Here is a 22500-nt window from a genome sequence, read left to right as displayed (position 1 = left end):
GTGCTGTCGAAAAATAAATAAAAGCCGGAACGATCGTCGTCGGATCATTGCGTCGAGGGAGGCTTTTAGAAGGTTCGTCGAAAAGCGACTTCACCCCCCGAAGTCGCGGTTCCTAGTTTCCCCTGTGGGGACTCGGTGAGCGGTTCCTTAGGGGAGCGTAAGACGACGAGGGCAAGCTAAGTGACACGGACCGGCGAGGGGATGGTGATCGCGTTTGGCGGCACTGAACTATCGAAAGAATTCGCTGGCCCGTCAGATACGCTTCGATTTCGCGGGGACGCTCACCGTAACGTGGGCACCGCGCGCCGAGGTGGAAGCCATGGAGCCAGCTGGCGATACTGGCAGTCGCGGTACACGTGACCAGCTTCGCCACAGTGGTAGCAGAGCGGACGGTTATCCGACGAGCGCCATACACTTGCCTTAGTAGCGGTCTGTCTTGAGTCAGGTGGTTGATACGTAGGTACGCTCGGGTACCTTGAGGCGGGTAGTGGATGAGAAGAGGTACACGGGAACAGATGTGTAGCCTGGTCCACTGTACGCATGGTGGGATCTGTAGATGTTGGTGTAGGAACCCTCAATGCCGCCGCATATGTCGAACCACCAAGACCATCAGGTCTTGGTGGATCAGGTCTTGGTGGTTCGAGTGGTTGCACCACCTGTCTGATTTCACTCCGGATGACGTCCGCAAGTGCTGTCATAGGTGGTTGGGGTCCCACTGGTGCCACTACTTGGAGTCGCCGCAGTTCGTCACGCACAACGCTTCGTATGAAGTCTGCGAGGGCCTGCTTCTCACTGTTGGATCCAAGAGAGCATGCAGTACCCATGATGTCGTGGCGTTCGTACTGTGATTACCGCTGCTGGAGAGTACGCTCGATTGTGGTTGCCTCACTCACGAACTTGGCCACAGTTGTTGGTGGATTGCGTACGAGTCTGGCGAAAAGCTGTTCCTTGAATCCACGCATTAATTGTCGCACCTTCTTTTTCTCGGACATTGCAGGGTCTGCGCGTCTGAAAAGACTAAGCATGTTCTCGACAAATATCGAGACTCTCTCGTTGGGCCGCTGGTTCCTAGAAGAGATGGCTTGTTCAGCCCTCTTCTTTCTTTCGGCGTTGCGGTACGCGTCGCGGATCTTTCGGATAAACTCTTGCCATGTCGCAAAGGAACCCTCATGGTTCTCGTACCACGTCTTCGCAGAGTCTTCTAGCGCGAAGTAAACTCGCAGCAGCTTGTGAACATCATCTCACTCGTTGCTGCTGGCAACCCGATCGAAGTGGTCCAGCCAGTCTTCAACATCTTCAAAAGTGTCTTCGTGGAACGGTCTGGGTGTCTGTGGCGCATGAAAAACATACGGGAGAGAAAACTGGGCATCGTGGGTTTGGCTCGCCTGGTTTGTAGTGGTCGTTGACATTGTTATTTCCAGTCTCGATGACAAGGGAACGAATTCGGGTGATAGTCCTTGCAGGCGGCTGCTGCTTCTTGCTGTGGGAGCTGTGGCTGTCTGTAAGGTGCTAGGAGTGACGGCGGAAACTTGGGCGCGAAGGTGCATTTACCCCGCACCTCCACCAGTAATGTCGTGGGCGAAAGAACAGAGACAGTCAGGAGTCGAAGTCTTTACCGGAACCAGACCAAAAGAAAAACGTTATCTTCTTCTTCTTCCAACCCGCAAGCGTGTACGTGCCACAGTGGTTGGCCCATACGTGACGGCATGGGCCATTATTAACCCTTTGTTGGACAGCGGGTCATAAACGTCCCACTTTTCATTCCACGTTCTCGGTGCTGTCGCTCCTTAAGAGAGCTCGTTCTACCACATACAAGCCACTAACTCAGCCACAACCACAACATACCAACAGAGTATACCACAACATTCTGTATGCACATTCATACCGTTTCCGCTAAGTGGAAGCACACAAGAAGACAAGTAGCAGTTTTAGTTTTTTCATGTCCGCATTTTCGTTTTTCTGTGTTTTTGTGAGCTAGATTGAAACAAGAAAAAAATGTCTGGTGAGTAAATCTTCTGTTTCTTGCACTACAGTAACCACTTACAAACTATAAGCTAAAATTATCGATGTTTAGCGTGCAGAGATAAACGGAACGTTTTTTTTTTACGAGAACGAGTGTGATTCACATGTTAGGCTTAGCGTATAGCGTGCGGGCTGTTCGGTCCGTACTGATTGCTTCTTTCTTTTCCTAAAGATAAGAAGCGCCTCACAGCTCAAGGAGCACTTTAATTGTTCTGGAGCTTGCCAGAGAGCTCTAACAGCAGTGATGATGAGCATCGTTCAGAGAACCTTCCAGATGCTTCTCCGGAAGCATCGATTCTCCGGAAACACTCACCACCAAAACTTGACAGGCACGCGATGGCAATGCCACTGATGCTCAGCTAGCAAAAGAGAAGTCCGCACGAAGTACATGTGCAATGTGTGCAACGTTCTTCCTCTGTGTGCAACTTGCTTCGCACCATTTTACAAAAAAATGTGAACTGCCTCAAGTGGACAGCGGGACATATGAGTCCCACGTGATTAATGTGACCTAACTGGCCAGTGGGACATATAGCTCCCACTTTTTTCCGGAATAAAACACTTCTCGGCATTCGGATAGGTTTTTATGGAATCAAGAAGTGATCAATGGCACGCTAAAAATCTCTTCCACAAGATAACAATTGTTTCCTCGTTGTGTCTAACAAAGGGTATATACACCAGGTGGCACACCACGTAGCACTTGCATGAACACACGCAATGAACACACGAGTAACTTCGTGGTGTCAATTCAACAGCAAGTAATACCCATAGTGAAGCAATATAAGTACCTTGGCGTACACATAAACGAAGGAAAGAATTACTCAAGCAACCACCAAGATAATCTGAAAATAAAGGGGAAGCGGAATGCAGCAATAATGAAACACAGAGCACTGTGCGGCCACAATAAGTATGAGGTGGTGCGTGGAATCTGGAAAGGAGTAATGGTGCCAGCGCTAACATTCGCAAATGCCATTATATGCTTAAAATCGGATATATTGGCGGGTTTGGAAGTTAACCAAAGATCAGTAGGCCGGTTGGCTTTGGGATCACACGGTAATACGACAAATGAGGCAGTGCATGGTGACATGGGTTGGGCCTCTTTTGAAGTCAGAGAAGCACAAAGCAAAATTAGTTTTGAAGAAAGGCTCAGGAACATGGATGAAAATAAATGGGCGGCTAAAGTGCACAAGTATCTCTTCACGAAAAGGGTGGACACAGAATGGAGGAAGAGGTCAAGGAAGTTGGCAACCAAGTACAGGATAATCGAAACTGTAAATAGACAACCAGGGGTCATCAGAAAGAAAGTGAGAGAAATAGAGACCGTGAATTGGATGCAAAGAATGGAAACAAAAAGGACAATGGAGATTTACAAGAATGAGAAGAAAGAAATTACAAGGGAAAATCTGTACGATAACACAAAGGGCAGTGCCTTGCTATTTGAGGCTCGAGCCGGTTGCCTAAGGACGAAAACATATCGGAACAAATATTCGGAACTAGATGAGACATGTGTATGCTGCAGTAAAGATCCAGAGACCACTCAGCACATCCTAATGGAATGCGACGGGATCCACCCAGCGAGAACCGTAGGTAACGTGCAACTCCCAGAAGCGCTTGGGTTTAAAATGGAAGGAAACATAAACAGATCAGCCGTAGAGATCAGCAAGAGACGATTAGAGTACTGGTGGAAAAAAAGCAGGGAAAAGATGGATACGACCTGATCTCTTAAAATCATAGGCAGCGCGGTACAATGTAAATTTTTGAAAAAGAAAAATAATGAGAGGTATACAAAAATGCTAGATAAAGAACATGTGTAGTATACCTGATTAAATCAAGCAGGCTAGGTGACTATTTGTCGCCGCCACGTTTCAAAGGGGATGCCGATAAATCATCATCATCATCCGCATAGTAGGTAGAGGAGCTACGAGGAAGAAAAAGAAGAATAGGAGATGTGTACAAAAACGCAAGAACGGAAAACATGTACAAGTATAGCATACCTGATAGTTAAATCAGGCAAGCTAGGTGACTGTCACCTTCCCGTTTCAAAGGGAATGTCATTAAACCATCATCATCGTCATTACCATCGCATCGTGCCATTTGTCACGCGAGGTGACATGCGGGCCACCTATTGCCGATATGTGCGAAAATTGCATTGCAGTTGCGCTATATTCCACCAGGGGTCCCGACATGTGGCAGTTGAATACAGCAGTTGCATGCTGCACGTATAGCTGGTCGGCAGGCTAGGTGACTATTATAACCACCCCGTTTCTCATCGTCATCGTCATCAACAGCATCGCATCGTGCCATGGGTCAAGGGATGTGACATTTGCGCCACGTGGTCAGGATGCCTTTGTTTACTCTGCGGTACACGTTATGGCGCCTCCTGGCAAGGTACAAACCTCTGCTGAAGAAGCGAATCGTAGAGCTGTGCGCGCGGCTGAAATCAGGCAATGCCGGCCTCAGCAGACCGCTGTGCAGAGTCCGGCGTGTTGAGGCACAAGCCACAGCTCACTGTCGATGCTGGGCGGACAGTTCCAATCATTCTCGTGAGAACGACGATAACAGACTTCACCGCGAACGCCCTGTAGTGCTCGGTGCAGAAAATTAGGCTCCTATGGAGCAGCTTCCCTAGCATATACGCTGTGACTGTGCTGCCTGTGCTGCGCAAGCCTTGACTTTTTTCTAAAAAGCAGCCCATCGAGAACAAACATTCCATGGCTGCCTGCCACACTCTGTTTACATGCATCAATTATACTCAGATGTGCTTACTGCGGCTCCCGAAAGGCCCGATTTTGCTCTGTCCTACCACAGTCAAAGCTCCCCACACCCTGCACCCCTAAGCCAACTTTGGAAGCTTGGTCGATGTTCGCGCTCGTAGCAGGGTCGCCGAAGTTCGGCTTCTCTCCCGATGTATACGATGGGGGTCCAAACCACCCTCAATTAATCATGCGCTTTCCATACCGGTGCATGCTTCTTTAAGCATTTAACATGCCTTCGCCGAGCGCACACTATCAGCGTCGTCCGTCGCTAGTTCTTCAGTAAAAACGCGCATTACAGGTACTTCCCTTGCTATGTGAACACTAGCTCCCGCCCACATCCAGGCTTAGCACCGCGCGCGCCAACGCCGCCACGATTTTCGTGCCTGAAGCTGCTACCAGCATCACATTTCCCATCACATGTCTGGCGCTTTCGGGCACGACGCTTTCTCTGAGCACCGTAATCTCTACATCCGTATCAGCAATTGCCTTAACAGAAACAAGGCCACTCTTAAGTTAACGTGCTCCACAGCGTACCCGCAGTGGAGTGCGTTAGCGTTCTCTCTTTTTTTTTTGGTTTATGTGCCGCCATAGCGTGCCGAAACTCGCTGCCTTCAAGAGACATCACCTATTGGCACCCGGACACCGCTTCCGAACTGTGGTCTGTGACAACCAGGTTCATGGTTTTCACCTGTGTAAACACTTTCTGGATAGGGTTTCGCGCGTAGTGCCCTTCGTTGCACGCAAAGCATACGGCTTGCATTTTCTGCAGACCGGCTCCCTTGTTCTCCTACGGCTAAAAGGGTGCTACAACGGTCGCGTTATTGGTACTGTTTGCAGCGCCGATTATTTCCCGCTGTTTTCGATGGTGCCACTTGCCTCCGCCAAGACCTTTTAGACTCGATATCTTCATATGCTTCAAGGAACTTAGCAACTTTGTGTGGCGTTGACCACCCATTACCCTCACCATGCCTAACGTGTTTCTACACTTCCTGGGTCAAGGTTTGTTTAATTTTTAAACACCATCGAAAGTATTTACGTCCCGCACCTCCATCTAGAAGACACAATAGCTCTCAAACTTCGATGCAGAATGCTGCCACATGTTGTCTCGCATCGGTGTTGCAGACAACTGTCTGAGATAATCGCCCGGTGACAGCCTCAGCTCGGACAAAATGGTCTCCCTTACCTTATGGTAGCTGTCCGGCAACTTTATCGTAGCCGGTCGGCAACTTCAAAAATGTTTGCCGAATCCTGCCTGCGATTAGCGGTAGTACCAGGTGACTTTTGATACTCCCAAGCACCCCGTTTGACCGAAAGACGCCCTCAGTTCCCTTCAGGTACATCGGAACCCCTGGGTCCGATGGTATCGGCGTTGCAGGCCTGCTGAGAATTTTGGAAAAACTAGCTAGGGCCTCCTCGCGGGATTCCAGACGACTGTCAGGTGGTATATCATCTATACTTTTCTTCGCATTTCAAGGTTCCGTGCTCTACGCTGGTCAACTTGCAATTGAATCTTCCAAAATTCTAATTCCAGTAAGGTTATACAGGTTCGCGTCGTCGCAGTTCTGTTAACGTTCGCGAGTTCTGATCGGATACAGTCTGCTTCTGCCGCTGCCATCCGCCGAAGGATTACCGAGGAACAGATGTCCTGTCCGGCTGCGCCAGTAAGTTTATTTGCTCCAACACCGAGTTCTGTCTTGCTGTGCTAGTTTTTGTCATTGTCGGCTCGCTTTGAGCCGCTGACTTGTTCTCGTGCTTCGATATTACGGGACTCAAGATCGTGAACGTGAATAATTCGAACTGTATTTAATTGCTAACTAGAGGTTACACTGCGAGTATATAGTCAACAAAGAAAGCCAGCGCACAAAATCAGTGAAAGCGGCTGAGCAAAGCTCTCGAGGTCACTCTGATGAGGCACTTGAGAGGTCTTGTCTCTCAGTTCTCAGAACCCACTAGCTGCTCAGACGCGCACATTCGCATTCCTAGCCCCGGGACCATGTGTCCGGGGCCCATAACTAACACCAGTGGTGGCCGCCACTCGTACCACCCAAGCCACACAAGCCGCCTCGCCTCCGACCCAAGCACTCCCCCAAAACCTTCCGCCTCCATATGCTGCTACGGGTGCGCTGTGCGATTTATGTTGCTCGCCAGAACCAGTGCGGTAGAAACCCCTGCCGCAACGCTTTTCACCGAGCCGTGTACCGCCACCGGCTTCCCAAAGCAGGCCAGCAGCTCAACATTACAAGACAATAAATCCCAAATACCGAAAGAAACCCAGAGAAGACGAGCGAGCCCGGATTTCAGCTAAACTAAAGAATGCATACATGTGTTAAGCCAAGGCGAACCTTAACGACGAGCGTACATGCCCATGACATTCATAGCTGAAATACCGCCGTAATTTACGCGCTGTCATAACTGATAAGATTTCCCATCTACCAAACAACACCAGTCCAACGTATTCGGCAACGCGTCGCTCAATACGTTTGCTCAGTTTCTTATTGGTTTTTCCTAATATTGCAGTAGCTTCTTCCCTATCACTACACCCGGACAATGTGATATTTGTACCATTTAATAAAAATATAGAAAGCTAAGTCATCTTTCAAAAGCTTTGAAGTTCTAGCATGTTTAAGCACACCCGCGCAGTATGTTTATTTATTTTTATTTATTTACTGTTAGAATCCAGGCCCAAGGGCATTGCGTAGGGGAGTGGTAAACCCGGTAGCATTTTAGTGAAATATAGGGAAGCATATAACATATTCAGAATTCCTGATTACGCAATGGTAGCTGCGTCCTTGACCAACAGTGTTATTAAGGAAGGCGGTGAGGTCACGAGGACGCTGTTGCCATTTCTGCAATGATCTGGGTAGAAAGGACTGAATGAAAGTGTTAACGTAGCTTGTTTGAATTCCTACTTCATAGAGATGAGCGATAAGGCGCGACACGTAACTCGGCTGAAAATGAAATCCCTCTGGAGAGAAGAATGGAGATAACATTTGTTAACCAGGGTCAAGCATGCTATCGTTATACGTGAAGGCTAGATTAAAATTTATTGAACTCATGCTAGGGGCATGGTTATACTTTGAAAATATGAATCGCACTGAGTTATCTTCAACATGTTAGAGCAAGAAAATAACGTAACCCACCCTTACATACGTAGTAACAAAAATACAATTTGAGCAGTCGATTTCTTTTTTCACAAATACCAATATATTTTATTTTTCAGGCGGGACGTTGTTGATCTGATTCCTGGAGGCACAAGCTCGAAAGTAATGGGTATGGTTTTATTACTCTTTTATTTACTTTTTTTGTTATTACCCTTGATTACATATGTGCATTTCAATGTTACGCATATTGTAGCGAAACTCTCTGCCGGTTAAGGTAATACTGTTTTATCTCCTAAATAAACCCGAGCTTGAGTTTTTTTTCTGAACATTGGAACTTGTATGAGTGCCCAGAAATACAGATATGGGAGATCACGCGGTTGACCGCGACAGACATTGGAAAAGTGATCTCATACCTCAAATACTATGGTATTTACACACCCAAGTGCTGTGTGTACATTTCGTAGCTCTCTTCTGCTTACCTCTGTTTCGCCAAATGTGAACGTTCACCAACAAGCACAAGCTTCCCTGCTACTTCAGTACAATATTTCTCATACTTGCGTCAAGCTGTACTAGAGACTTGGAAAAACAAGCGAAAAAAACTGAGACTCAAACACGAAGGACAGAAGAAACACCACAACGCTGGACTGGCAACTGGCATATATTTGGAAAAACGGATCAACCCTCGAACATCAAACCGCCGACGCATGCGAAATGCTCTTAGCATTGATAAGAACCTTGCTAGGAGCATTTTTCAACCTTGCTAGAGCAAAGGCCGGGAGTAGAGGAGGGAACGCGGAGCCGTACCAGCGTTCCAGGTGAATACGATGGAAAAGACAAGCTTGCGTCACGACTATGTTTCTGGCTGGCGTGGCCTTCTGCGGTAAGGGAGCTTGCCATCTGATGACACTCTTCGGCATAAGTGGCGGCTTCGGATAGAGTCCTATATTCTGAAGCGTCGGGGCGTGACAAAACAATCGTGTGCATAAACGAGGAAGGTTCGCGACCATAAAGAAAAAAGAAGTTAGAGAATGCCTGCAGGACTGAGTGGCGCTATTGTAAGCATGCGTAACAAAGGGAGGGAAAGGGAAGTACTTGCTGAGCATGTCGCCGAGATTGCGATTAAAGCATTCGGTCATACCAGTGGATTGCGTATGATATGTGCTTGTCGTTCTATGGACAATCTTGCATTCGCGGAGGAATGCTGCTACAGCTTCGGAGAGGAGGTGGTGGTGGTAACACTTTATTTCCCAAAGATGGGGTCCTGAAGGACACTCGGCTAGGCGCCAGGTGTAGAGGGCACCTCCCACGTCGGCACAAAGAGCCCGAAGCTCTTCGCCGCCTCGCGGGCCTTCTGGACAGCCCGAAGTTGGTCGTGTAGTGAAGCACGTTTTAGCACTTTTTCCCAATGTTCCTTGTTCTTGGCGTAAGCGTCACTCGATGCACAACCACATAGCATATGGTTCAAGTCAACACGTTCACTGCAATGTTCACACACATGTTGTCCGTCGTAGTCTGGGTCGATGTGCTTCATGCGCCAGGGGTTGGGGTATGAGTTCGTTTGGAGCAAGCGTAGCGTGACTGACTGGCTGCGCGTTAATTTCTTATACGGGAGGGGGAACTCCCGTCTGCTTAGATAAAAGTGCTTAGTGATAGCTCGTTGTACTCGATATGTGGGGTAGCGGGGGAAACCTGAGGGACGCGGTCGATGAGTCCTCGCGCCGCCTGGTGTGCCATCTCGTTGCGATTCCGCAGGCCGCCCCCTAATCTGCCCATGTGTTCCGGAACCTATACTATGGAGTGATCGGTGATGTTACTTCCGCCTAAAATTCGTAGCGCCCTCTTGTCTATCCCGCTCTTGGCGAAAGCTCGAGTGGCTGCTCTAGAGTCGCTGTATACAGTTATGAAGCTCGAGTCTTTGAGAGCTAGTGCTATCGCTGCTTGTTCAGCTACCTCTGGCTTCTTAGTGTAAAGCGTGAGTGAGTTGCTCATTCGCCCGTGTCCGTCGATTACTGCTACCGAGTAGGCATCCTCTCCCGGTATGTACGCCGCATCCACGAAAGCTGTCTGGTCGGGAAACCTTGCTGCGTCTGCCGCGAGGGCTCTGGCGCGGGCGAGTCTTCTTCCTTGATTGTGGATCGGGTGTACGTTTCTTGGGAAGGGGAGCACTAATTGCTTCTCCCACGACTTTAGGTAACTGCAAGACGTTGTCCCTTTCCGCTATGGTGTTCAGGCTGAGCTTGGTGAGAATCTCTCTGCCCGCTTTGGTGCTTGATAGGAGTGCGATCTGTGCCGTGTGCTGAAAAAAAAAGATTTCAGCAAGGGTATTGTGCACTCCTAGCTGTAAGAGTAGATTAGTGGAGGCATTACCAGGGAGCCCCAACGCTGTCTTGAAAGCTCGTCGTATGTGTACTTCGAGCTTTTTCCGGTGTTCTTTTTTCCAGTTGAGCATCGCAGCCACGTATGTGATGTGACCGAGTACAAAAGCGTGGACCATTCTAATGGCGTTGTCCTCGCTCAGCCTCCTGTGCCTATTCATGATGCGCCGAAACATTCGGATCGCGTTCGCAGTCTTGATATTGATGCTGTCCAGCATCACCCAGTTGGAGCCGTTACTTTGGATGATTAGTCCTAGGATTTGTATTTTGTCAACCGTATGTATGCGATTTCCGTCCCCGTCGTGTAACTCTATGCATGGAGTGTGGTGTCTGCACCAGCCGTTGGATGGGCGCCCTGGTCTTGGGGGATGGTAGATGAGAAGCTCGGATTTTCTGGAAGAGCAGCGAAGTCCCATTGGGGTGAGATGGGTTTCAGTAAGCGAGATGGCTTCTTGCATGCGGGATTCTAATTCCGTATCGCTGCCACCAGTGCTCCAGATGGTGACATCGTCTGCGTATATGGTGTGCTCCACATCGGCAATTTTACCCAGTGCGCGAGAGAGCTTTGTCATCACCAAGATAAATAAGAATGGCGAAAGTACCGAGCCTTGCGGTGTCCCCTTATCGCCCAGTTCAAAGATCTCCGAGACGTGCTCGCCTATCCGGAGAGTGGCCGTTCGATCCTCCAGAAACGCCTTGACGTATAGCGGTAGAAGCGTTTTCAGAGATTGTGATCAGATATGGCTTTGAGAATGGCTTGATGTTGGATGTTGTCAAAAACTTGCTCCATGTCAAGTCCTAGTAGCGCCTTCGTGTCTCGTGTGGGGCGATCCAGGTGACTTTTATTGATTCTTAGCATAGCGTCTTGCGTTGAGAGACCCGGCCTATAGCCGATCATATTGTTACGTAGGAAGACGCAGACGAAAAGCTATATACAAGTATATTTACAAAGAAATGCGCCGCACTTGGCCAAGAAGCCACAGCCCGCAGTAGCCTCTAATCTTCGTCGTCGTCTTCACACTGCTCGCCTCTTCGTCAAGGCAAATACTGTTCCGTAGCACTATCCCCGGCGGCAAAAGCGCCGTCCCGGAGCGATTAAAGGCCGGACTCGGAATCAGTGTAGTAGGCCTTGAGCCTACTGACGTGCACGACATCACTAGATGCCAGAGTAGACGACGAGGTCGAACTCACAGGTTCAATTTCGTACGGCACAGGCGTCACCTGGCGCAGCACGCGGTAGGGCCCTGTGTATCGCGAAAGGAGCTTCTCTGAAAGTCCGACGTGACGAGAGGGCGACCACAGGAGCACGAGCGCACTATGCGAAAACTGTACGTCACGGTGGCGGGCGTTGTACTGACGCTGCTGAGTGGTTGGCGAGGCCGTCAGACGAGTACGGGCAAGCTGGCGTGCATGGTCGGCGAGGGCGATGGCGTCGCGCGCATACTCGCTTGTTGAGATCGCAGCAGGAGGAAGTGCCGTATCAAGGGGCAAGGTCGGTTCGCGACCGTACAGTAAATAAAATGGAGAAAATCCGGCGTTGTCGTGCCGGGAAGAATTGTAAGCAATTGTGACGTAAGGAAGGGCAATGTCCCAGTCGTGGTGGTCCTTGGAAACATACTTGGACAGCATATCGGTAAGGGTACGGTTTAACCGCTCCGTCAGGCCATTCGTTTGAGGATGGTATGAGGTAGTCAGCTTGTGTTGAGTGGAGCAGGAACGCACAATGTCGGCGATAACTTTCGACAGGAAGTTGCGACCATGGTCAGTAAGCAGCTGTCGCGGGGCGCCATGAACCAAGATAATGTCACGCAAGAGAAAGTCCGCGACGTCAGTGGCGCAACTGGTAGGGAGAGCCCGCGTGATAGCGTATCGGGTGGCGTAATCAGTTGTGACGGCTACCCATTTGTTCCCCGAAGATGACGTGGGAAAGGGGCCGAGGAGGTCTAATCCAACACGAAAGAACGGTTCCACAGGGACGGGGATCGGCTGGAGATGACCGGCAGGTAGCACCTGAGGTGTTTTCCGACGCTGGCAGGGATCACAGGCAGCAACATAGCGTCGGACGTAGCGAGCGAGACCAGGCCAATAGAAGCGGCGCCAGACGCGGTCGTACGTGCGGGTTACCCCAAGATGGCCTGCAGTGGGTGCGTCATGCATCTTAAAGAGCACAGTCCGTCGTAGATGTTTTGGCACGACAAGAAGATCAGATCCATCAGGGAGGAAGTTCCTTCGGTACAGAATGCCGCCGTGGAGGACATATCGGCGAACAGAGGCGTCGGTAGGTGTAGAGCGCAGACGCTCGATGAGTGCTTGCAGCGATAGGTCCCGGTACTGCTCATCGGCGATGTTAGCGAAGTCAGACACAGAGAAAATACCGTTGGCGTTACTACTGTCGGCGTCGTCAGGCTCGTCTACCGGGTAGCGAGACAGGCAGTCAGCATCCTTGTGTAGTCGGCCGGATTTGTAGGTAACACTATACGAATATTCTTGGAGGCGCAAGGCCCAGCGACCAAGTCTTCCTGTAGGATCTTTCAGTGAACATAACCAGCAAAGCGCGTGGTGGTCTGTGACAACGGAAAAGGGCCGGCCATATAAGTATGGACGGAACTTCGCAACCGCCCAAACTAGGGCCAGACACTCACGCTCAGTGATGGAATAGTTGCGCTCGGAGGGTGAAAGGAGCCTGCTGGCGTAAGCGATAGCACGGTCGCTGCCGCGCTGGCGTTGTGCCAGTACTGCGCCAATTCCGTGGCCGCTGGCATCAGTACGGACTTCGTTAGGCGCAGAAGGATCGAAATGGGCCAGAACGGGAGGCGTTGTGAGGAGGTCGATTAGATGCGAGAACGCAGAGGCCTCGTTATCGCCGCACTGGAAAGGGGTGTCTTATTTCAAAAAATCCGTTAGTGGTCGTACTATTGCCGCGAAATTTTTCACGAAACGGCGGAAGTACGAACAAAGGCCGACGAAGCTCCGCACATCTTTGACACACTTCGGAACAGGGAAGTGCGTAACAGCATGGATCTTGCCTGGGTCCGGTTGCACTCCGTGCGCGTCAACGAGATGTCCAAGGACAGTAATCTGGCGACGGCCGAATTGGCACTTCGATGCATTGAGTTGTAGACCGGCTCGACGAAAAACGTCCAGGACTGCTGAGAGGCGCTCCAAGTGTGTAGCGAACGTTGGGGAGAATACTATAACGTCGTCTAAGTAGCACAGGCACGTGGACCATTTGAAGCCATGAAGAAGGGAGTCCATCATGCGTTCAAAAGTGGCAGGAGCGTTACATAGACCGAAAGGCATCACTTTGAATTGATAAAGACCGTCGGGTGTTATAAAAGCAGTCTTCTCGCGGTCTAGATCGTCCACGGCAATCTGCCAGTAGCCGGAGCGAAGGTCAATAGAGGAGAAATAGCGAGCACCGTGGAGGCAGTCAAGGGCGTCATCAATCCGAGGTAGGGGATACACGTCCTTTTTGGTAACCCTGTTCAGGTGCCGATAATCCACGCAAAAGCGCCATGAGCCATCCTCTTTTTTACCAGTACAACAGCTGACGCCCATGGACTACACGACGGTTCAATAATGTTCTTGGCAAGCATTTTGCGAACTTCAGCGTGAATAACTTGACGCTCAGCTGGGGACACTCGATACGGGCGGCGATGAATAGGAGGCGCATCGCCGGTATTAATGCGATGTTTAACAGCTCTAGTTTGGGCCAAGGGACGATCGTTAAAGTCAAAAATATCGTGGTAGGATAACAGAACGCGGTAGAGCTCACAAGCATGCTCGGACGGCATGTCGGGCGCAATCATTTTCTGTAAGTCGGTAATGGCACAAGTTGCCGACTGCGATGGTAGAGGAGGATCGGCTGAATTGTCGTCTACTGCAATAGATGCTACTGAGTGATCCTCGAATGAATAAAGCTGGGCCAGAGACATCCCGCGTGGCAGCACTTGTGCCGTGAAGCCAAAATTGACCACTGGCAGGCAGACGCAATTCGCCGTAACAGATAAAACTGTATGAGGCACAGTGATCCCGTGTGTAAGCAGGACGTCTTGCATGGGAGCCGCAATGTAGTGACCATCGGGCACTGGTGGGGATGACACTAAGTCAACGTAGGTCAGTGCCGAAGGTGGCAAGCGAAAAAAGTCGACGGAACTGAGGCGACTAGGGTGTGGTTCAGAGGGATCCAGAACAGGCAGGTCAAGGCGGAGAGTACTGGCGGAACAGTCGATGAGAGCAGAATGCGCGGAGAGGAAGTCCAAGCCGAGGATGATGTCGTGGGGACAGTGGGCGATGACTGTGAATAGCACGATAGTGGAGCGATCGGCGAAGGAGACGCGGGTGGCACAAATACCAATTACGGGGGCTGTTCCGCCATCGGCGACACGGACAACAGGCGTCGTGGGGGGTGTGAGTATCTTCTTCAGCCGGTTACGAAGGTCAGCACTCATTACGGATACATGCGCCCCAGTGTCTATAAGAGCAGATACAGAAACACCGTCGACTTGCACGTCAAGAAGGTTCAGATGAATGGGCAACGTCAGTAGAGGATTTGGCGGCGTAGGGAGCAATGCAGCGTCACCTCGAGGCGCTGCATCGTCTAGTTTTCGGCTGGGAGCGGCGTCCGAAGGGAGTCGGCGAATTGGAGCGACGGAGCTGAGGAGAGCGAGATTGTCGTCGTTGGGGCGAAGGCGAACGAGAATAGGGGCGGTTCGGCGCAGGAGAATCATTGGCGGCATTATCGGAGCGTGCTGCATAGGGTCGAGAAGGGCCACCTGGGCGAGAGAAGGCAGTATAAGGAGACCGGGTCGGGGAACTCCAGCGACTGCGACAGTGGCGAGAAATGTGCCCGATTCTACGGCAGTGAAAACAAATGGGCTTGTCGTCAGCAGTGCGCCATTCAGATGGGTTGCGGAAACGTGGTGGGTAATAAGATGTGGGACGGGGCGTAATCGAAGAAGCCGGATGGGTATCAGGGCGATGGGCGAGCAGACGGTGTGAAGACCCATATTCGCGAACTCCTGGCGGACAACTGCCTGGATCAGGGAAACCGTGACTGCAGGTGCGTTGGAGGAGCTGGAGTCGAAGGCAGCCGGATAGGCGGCCTCAATCTCACGCCGGACGATCCTGGCAACATCACCAGTGTTGTTGGGACGAGGAGCATCGGCACAGGAAGATGTCGCTGGGGTGTTGGGCAGACGGGCAAACTGCTGGTCGATACGTCGGCTTTTAGCGAGTTCCAGGCGGCGACACTCTTTGATAACTGCATCCACCGTCGCCACGTTGTTGAATACGAGCAAGTTGAAGGCGTCATTAGCAATGCCTTTGAGGATGTGGGAAACCTTGTCTGGCTCAGTCATGCGTGCGGCAACTTTGCGGCACAGAGCCAAGACGTCCTGAATGTACGTGACGTAGGGCTCTGTGGACGTCTGCACACGGCCGGATAACGCCCTCTGCGCGGCAAGTTGGTGACCGTAGGGGTTGCCGAACAAGTCTCGGAGCTTTTGTTTAAGCGAATCCCAACTGGTGATCTCATCTTCGTGTGTCCGAAACCAAACTCGAGGTGTGCCACCGAGGTAAAAGAGTGCGTTGGCGAGCATGATAGTAGGGTCCCACCGGTTATTGCGGCTGACGTGTTCGTACAGGCTGATCCAGATGTCGACGTCTTCCCCATCTTTGCCCGAGAATACGCCAGGATCGCGGGAAGCGGGGAGAGCGATGTAGGTCGTCGAAGTGGCAGCAGGTGTCGGAGCCGGCTGAGTCGAGCTGTCGTCGGCGGGAGCCATGACGGAAGGCTCGACGTACCGTCCACTGCGAAGCTCCGTGACGAGGTACAGGGAACGTCCACCTCCACCAGATATGTTATGTAGGAAGACGCAGACGAAAAGCTATATACAAGTATATTTACAAAGAAATGCGCCGCACTTGACCAAGAAGCCACAGCCCGCAGTAGCCTCTAATCTTCGTCGTCGTCTTCACACTGCTCGCCTCTTCGTCAAGGCAAATACTGTTCCGTAGCAATATAGTAGGGGAAGTACTCCTTTTCCACTACGCATTCAGATAGTCGGTTTAGGATGACGTGTTCCGGTAGTTTTCTATGGCAGGACGTTAGTGAGATCGGCCTCAGGTTTGGTAGCCCCAGTGGCTTGCCCGGTTTTGGGATGAGGACCGTGTTGGCATGCTTCCACTCTGCAGGTAGATGGCCGGTTTTCCAGGCTTCGTTGAGTTTTTGCGTTAAGAACGTGACCGAAGTGTCGTCTAAATTTCGGAGAGCCCGATTTGTGATACCATCGGGGCCTGCTGCACTCTCTGTTGAGGTTGCGAATTGCGAAGTGTACTTCACTTTCTGTGAAGTCCACATCTAGCTCCGAGTTTGGGACACCGTCATAGTTCTTCCTTTGTAAGCTACTAGATTGCCCCGATTTCAGCGGTAAGTACCATTTGGCAAGGTCTTCTATAAGTGCTTCGGCAGTACTGCTTTGCTTCGCGTGGTGTACTAATTTGCTTAGCCTGATCCGTTGCATAGTTTTGGACTTTGTTCCGTTTTCGTCGAGGAGGGGTTTTATGAGCCTCCACCCACTCCCTCTGCATATTTGCCCGTTGAGGGAGTTACAGACGTCGTCCCATTGTTGTCGGGAGTGAACCACGCAGTATTCTTCAATGGTCTTGTTGAGCTCGGCGAGTTTCTTTCGTAGCCTTCTGTTGAAACGTTGACCCTTCCACCTGGCTAGTATGGATTGTTTGGCTTCGAGTAGATTCGCTAGCCGACTGTCCATTCTCTCTACCTTAACGCCCGTGGTAATCGTTCGTTCCGAGGCTACGATGTCTGTTTTGAGCTGTTCGGTCCAGCTCGTTATCGTGTGCTTCGTGTTTGCTCCTGTCGAGTTGGATGGCTGCGTCAGTATTGCACGAAATTTGTCCCAATCGATTTGTTTGTACTCACTTTGCTTCTTTCCCGGGAGCTCTGCATCAATTCGGAGAATATAGTGCTCACTGCTAAGGTCTATGCCCGAGTTGTGCCAGGCACATTTCTCTACGCCCAGGACGAAAGTGAGGTCCGGTGTGGTGTCTCGACATGTGGAAGTGCCACATCTAGTTGGGGTTTCCGGGTCTGTGATCAGCGTGATGTCCAGATCGGAGGCTGTCGTGTGAAGACGATCTCTCTTGCTATAGGGATACGCGTAGCCCGATGCCTGGTGTGGGGAGTTAAAATCCCCACCTACAATCCCCACCTACGATCTTTGGCGATGTGCGCGATCTTGCCCAGTATGCCTCTGAACCCTTGCCTCGTGTCCTTAGGGCTGCTGTACAGATTAGTGAGGAAAATGCTATGCTTATTCCCTACGTGGTCATTTCGTATGATCGCGATCGTGAGGTGTTCTAGATAGCAGGCTGGGTTGCGGCTTTCATGCCGAATGTACGGGATCTTCTTTCCAATCATTATAGCGACGCCTCTGCCTTGCTCGTTTCTGTGGGCTTCGGCCTTATATCCCGTAAGGGCCAGTTCAGTTATTAGTGTTTCTTGTAGCAAGATGACGTGTGGCTTCTCGGTTTCTGATTTGACCATCTGCAGGAGGACCGCCTTTTTTAGGCGATCCCCCTACAGTTTCATTGCCAGATGCGGAGATTTCGCGTTCTTATTGGTAATTGCCATGTTGGCTGTTGTAGCCCCTTCACTTGCAGTGAAACCATCACGTGGTGGGCCTTGCACACCGATGTGTTGTGAACTCATCCTCTCCATGGACGGTACTATTGTGTTGTTTAGATACATTTCCATTTTCTGAACTCGCGTGCTAAATATGTCCATTTTCTCGATCATTCCCACCATGCTCTCATGCATTAGCCTTATATTCTCGCTCATGGCGTCCATGGCGTCCTTAACGTCTTGTCGCACGGCCATTCGCGGTTGCGTTACAGCTCGCTTCTTAGGCGGCCGGCGTTCTTCGCGTTGTTCTCCCTGTCTCGCAATCTCAACTGGCTGGAGAGTTTCGATGTCGCTTGGTGGTTCGGGAGTGTACGTTGGCATGCTGCTGTTTCGCTTTACGTATTTCAGTTAATTCGAGTGTTAGCTTAGTATAAGCGGCTTTTAGTTCTCTTAGTTCCTGTTCTAACATAGCTGTCCGCTATTTATCTGGGTTGCGGGACTCACTTTCCTTTGGCGTGGTCGTCGTAGCGGCTCTGACTTTGTCTGCCCACGTGCCGTCGCCTGCGTTGTTCTTTCCACCGAAGCGCGCCTGTGACCTTGAACGACTCCTGCTTGTCCTCGCAGGTGTGCGGCTCCGTGATCGAGAGCGTGAGCGGCTGCGTCGCGGCGTCTTCGACGTAGATCGGCCTCGTTCCGCGTATTGCTTTTCTTCTTCGACTAGCTGGGCCTTCTCTTGTTGCTCCAGTCGCGCTCATTGTCGTCGTGCGCGTACTACGTATGGAATGAGATAGCGGTTCTTACACACCTTGTCCGCTGTCGCGTGCAAGCCCCCACACAGCTTGCATTTCGGATCGCACACATGGGATGAGTTGGGGTTAGGAAGTCCACAGCCCCTGCATTCGCTGGAGCCCGGTTCGGGGCAAACCTCCGCACGATGACCGAGCTTGCCGCATACGGAGCATATGTCCACTTGTTTGCGATATAAGTAGCAGGCTACCAGTGTTGGTCCATATCTTCCGAAGTTTGGGACGCGAACTCCATCAAACACAATGATTACTGGTCCTGAGTTCTTGATTCTTTTCGCCGCTAGTGCCAAGGGGTTGCGGTCATTCACGATGTTTCTTTCAATCGTCCTGTGATCGTCGGCAGTGTCGATGTATCTGATTACCCCCTTGCAGGTGTCGCTTGGGGCTGTTTCGTAAGCGCTGACTGCGTACTCTTTTCCGGCTATTCGGATAGCCCTTACGTCCGCATACTTGTCTGGATTTTCTCGAAAGGGCGTGCTCGCCACCGTGATGTTCTGCGTAATATTGGAACATATAATGTCCTCCGTGGTCTGCTCTGGATTAAGTTCTACTGCTGCCATGAGGGCTTTGCTCATGGAGGTAGGTCCGATCTTTTCTATGTTCAAGCCGCCCTTTGGGCGAAGCGCTATCTTGATGTTGTCTTGCGGTAGGGGTGGCATGCGTGAGGCTCTAATCACCCGGCCGGTTCATAATGTTAGGAGGCGTGTGAGAAGAGCTCACCTGCCCGCCGCTTGTATGTTGTGCTTGCTGCTTCGCAGTTGTTTCGGCGCGTTCCTTCTTCTTCGTTTTCCGGCTCGTCACTACTTTCCAGCCCGTCTTGTCCTCTTGTTCATTAATTATTGCTGAAGTAGTCGGCGTTGCTGGTAAATCCTCCGCAGCGCTATCCATTTCTTCGCTAGAAGTCGCCATTCTCTCCGTGTCGCGCCCGGCGGGAAGGGCGGGTTGCGTCTCGCCGAGCTGTCGCGTTCCGGCGAGCGCGGCAGCTGAGCCTAGCGTCTGATGTGCACGCCTAGGCTCAGTTCGGCAGCGGCGTGGACGCGGTAGAAAAGTTCTAGTAGATTCGTCAGAAATGGCGCCCTACCTCCAAATCGGGTATCCACGGTTTCCTTGTAACTTTACGAAACTCTTGGTGCAAGAACTTCGGCGAAATTGGATAGAAATCGCTGCGGAATCATGAGAAGATGACGGAGCCGATAGGAGCATGTTCACAGATCTCGGTGACCGCAGCGCCTCCCCCTTCGGAGAGGAGTGAACAACCACGGTGACTCAGCAGCTCACCAGGCGCACCATGTCGAAGAACAAGGTTGCGAAGTTTGAACAAGCCGACTTCACGTTCTGTGGCGCCGGAAGCGCTGAAGTTTCGGCGTAGCGCGTGAGGTGGTCCACGGAGACGGTGACCCAGCGGTTGCCAGCAGGGGTGTATGGTAGAGAGCCGCAAAAATCAATGCCGCTTTATTCGAAAGACCGGGAGGTACAAGGTGGTGGTTGGAGCGGCCCTGTTATCTTGCGGCGTTGGCACTTGTAGCACTAGTGGACGTACTGCGAACGAAGTGGTACGTTCCACGCCAGTAGTGTCGAAGCCGGAGGCGTGCATACGTTTTTAGTACACCGGCATGAGTGCATTGCAGATCCACATGAAAAGACGCACAGATTTTGGAACGTAGACGGCGAGGAATAACTAGCTGGTTGCGGTGGTACAGGAGCCCTTCGCGGATGGCAAAGTGGCGAGCAGTGCGCCGAAGCGAGCGGGCGGTGGTGCGTGGTGATGGCTGAGGTAAATACTCTAGAAGAGAGGCTATCCACGGATCCCGGCGTTCTCAGCTGGCATGTCGGCGTATGTAAGAGACGAAAAATCATAGCTGGAGACAGACGCAGCAACATACTCATAGCACAGTGGTGAGTGCGAAAGAGCGTCGGCATCCGATTGCTTACCGCGCCACCGGTAGACAGCACGGATGTCATAGTCCTGTTGATGAAGCGCCCAACGAGCTACGCGACGAGATGGGTCTTTTAATGACGACAACCAGCACAGGGCGTGGTGATCAGTCACGACGTCAAATGGACGGCCACATACGTAAGGTTGAAATTTGGTGATTTCCTAAACGATTGCAAGATGTTCTTTTTCGGCGACCTAATAGTTCGTTTTCGTTTTGGTGAGAGTGCGGCCGCGTAAGAGACGACGTACTCTTCGAAGCCAGACTTACGCTGAGCAAGAATAGCGCCGAGGCCTACTCCACTAGCGTCCGTGTGGATTTATGTGGGAGCATCCGGGTCAAAGTGGCGTTAGAGTGGCGTAGAATAGGTGGGAATATCAAAAGATGGCGTAATTTGGCGAACGCGTCTCCGCAAGCTGTAGACCATGCCGATATGCCTTGGCTGTTGGCAGGCAGCTGCGTTAAAGGGGCGATTATGGACGCGAAATTACACACGAATCAGCGAAAGTAGGAACAAAGGCCGATAATGCTACGGAGTTATTTCATCATAGACGGCCTGGGGTATTAAGCGACGGCGCGAAGCTTTGCAGGGTCGGGAAGGACACCGTCCTTGCTGACATGGCCTAAGATGGTAAGCTGGCAGGCGGCGAAGTGGCGCATCTTCAAATTGAGCTGCAGTTCAGCGTCTGAAAGGCAAGTAAGGACGCTTCCGAGGCCGTTAAGATGGGTGTCAAAGTCCTTCGAAAAGACTACGGCGTCGTCCAGGCAGCAAGGACACGTGTGCCATTTGAGGCCTCTAAGAATGTTATCCGTGAGACGTTCGAAGGTGGCAGGCGCATTACAAAGGCCGAGCGGCATCACGTTAAATTCGTATAAACCGTCTCAGGTTAGAAACGCAGTCTTGGGATGGTCAGTTTCATTCATAGGGACCTGCTAGTGCCCAGATCGAGTGTCCAATGAGAAAAAGAACACTGCTCCTTGCAAGCAGTCGAGAGCGTCGTCGATTGGGACAGCGGATAAACATATTTTCGTGTGATCTTGTTAAGGCGCCTATAATCAACGCAAAATCTAATGCTACCGTCCTTTTTCTTTACCAGCACAACTGGGGAAGCTCAAGGGCTGTGTGAGGGCTGTATTACTCCATGATGAAGCATGTCGTTGACTTGTTCATCAATGACACGGCGCTCAGAATGTGAAGCTCGGTATGGACGCTGGCGCAGGGGTGCATGGGTGCCGGATTCAATGTGGTGAACGATGGCGGATGTGCGTCCCAAGGAAGATTGATTATGATCGAACGACATCCGAAAGTGGTCGAGCAGCTCCAAGAGTTGGGTGCGCTGGGCAGGTGAGAATTTGGATTCAACTGACGAAAGGAAAAACTCTAAGGAGGACGAGTCGGCGGTGGTAGCAGGAGTAATGCTGCCGACGAGAAGACTTATCGTGTCGTCAGGCATTTGAGTAGAGTATACGGAATAAATATCCTCAAGCCGACCTATACAATCATCACGGAATAAGGCGGCCGGGGAAGAGAACCGATTCGTGACATAAATGGCGCTGCTAGTGTTTTCGACTGTGATAACAACAAAAGGGAGGAGGAAGTTTTTGCGAGAGATGAAGGCTTCGGTGGGCGCAAACAGGGTGGTGGAAAAGGGAGCATAGCCGCGTGAAAATGGCACAAAACTTGGAGGACGCTTAAGATTCGCCTTTAAGAGTAGAACGCGAGGCCGTTATCGGGACCCGTTCACATCGCATCGTTCGCATACGGCAAGTCGGCTTCATTCACTCACACACAGAACGTGGGAAAGCCAGCTTACAAAGACCAAGCTTACACCGATCCCCTTAAAGTCGGCTTCACTTTTAAACT

At 51.2% G+C, this 22500-nt stretch overlaps 1 protein-coding gene across 1 annotated transcript in view; it reads left to right on the top strand.

Moving 5' to 3' along the window:
* Positions 1-22500, top strand: part of LOC125943729 (A disintegrin and metalloproteinase with thrombospondin motifs 16-like) — a 201438-nt gene that overhangs the window by 73460 nt on the left and 105478 nt on the right. Inside the window, exon 5 of the mRNA XM_049663207.1 lies at positions 7996-8045. Within this exon, the coding sequence (XP_049519164.1) occupies positions 7996-8045 (50 nt within the window). The remainder of the gene's footprint in view (positions 1-7995; positions 8046-22500) is intronic.

This window comes from Dermacentor silvarum, chromosome 3 (genome assembly GCF_013339745.2).
Source record: "Dermacentor silvarum isolate Dsil-2018 chromosome 3, BIME_Dsil_1.4, whole genome shotgun sequence".
NCBI lineage: Eukaryota > Metazoa > Arthropoda > Arachnida > Ixodida > Ixodidae > Dermacentor > Dermacentor silvarum.
Note: the sequence above shows the minus strand (reverse complement) of the source record. Positions and strands in the feature narration are given on the sequence as shown.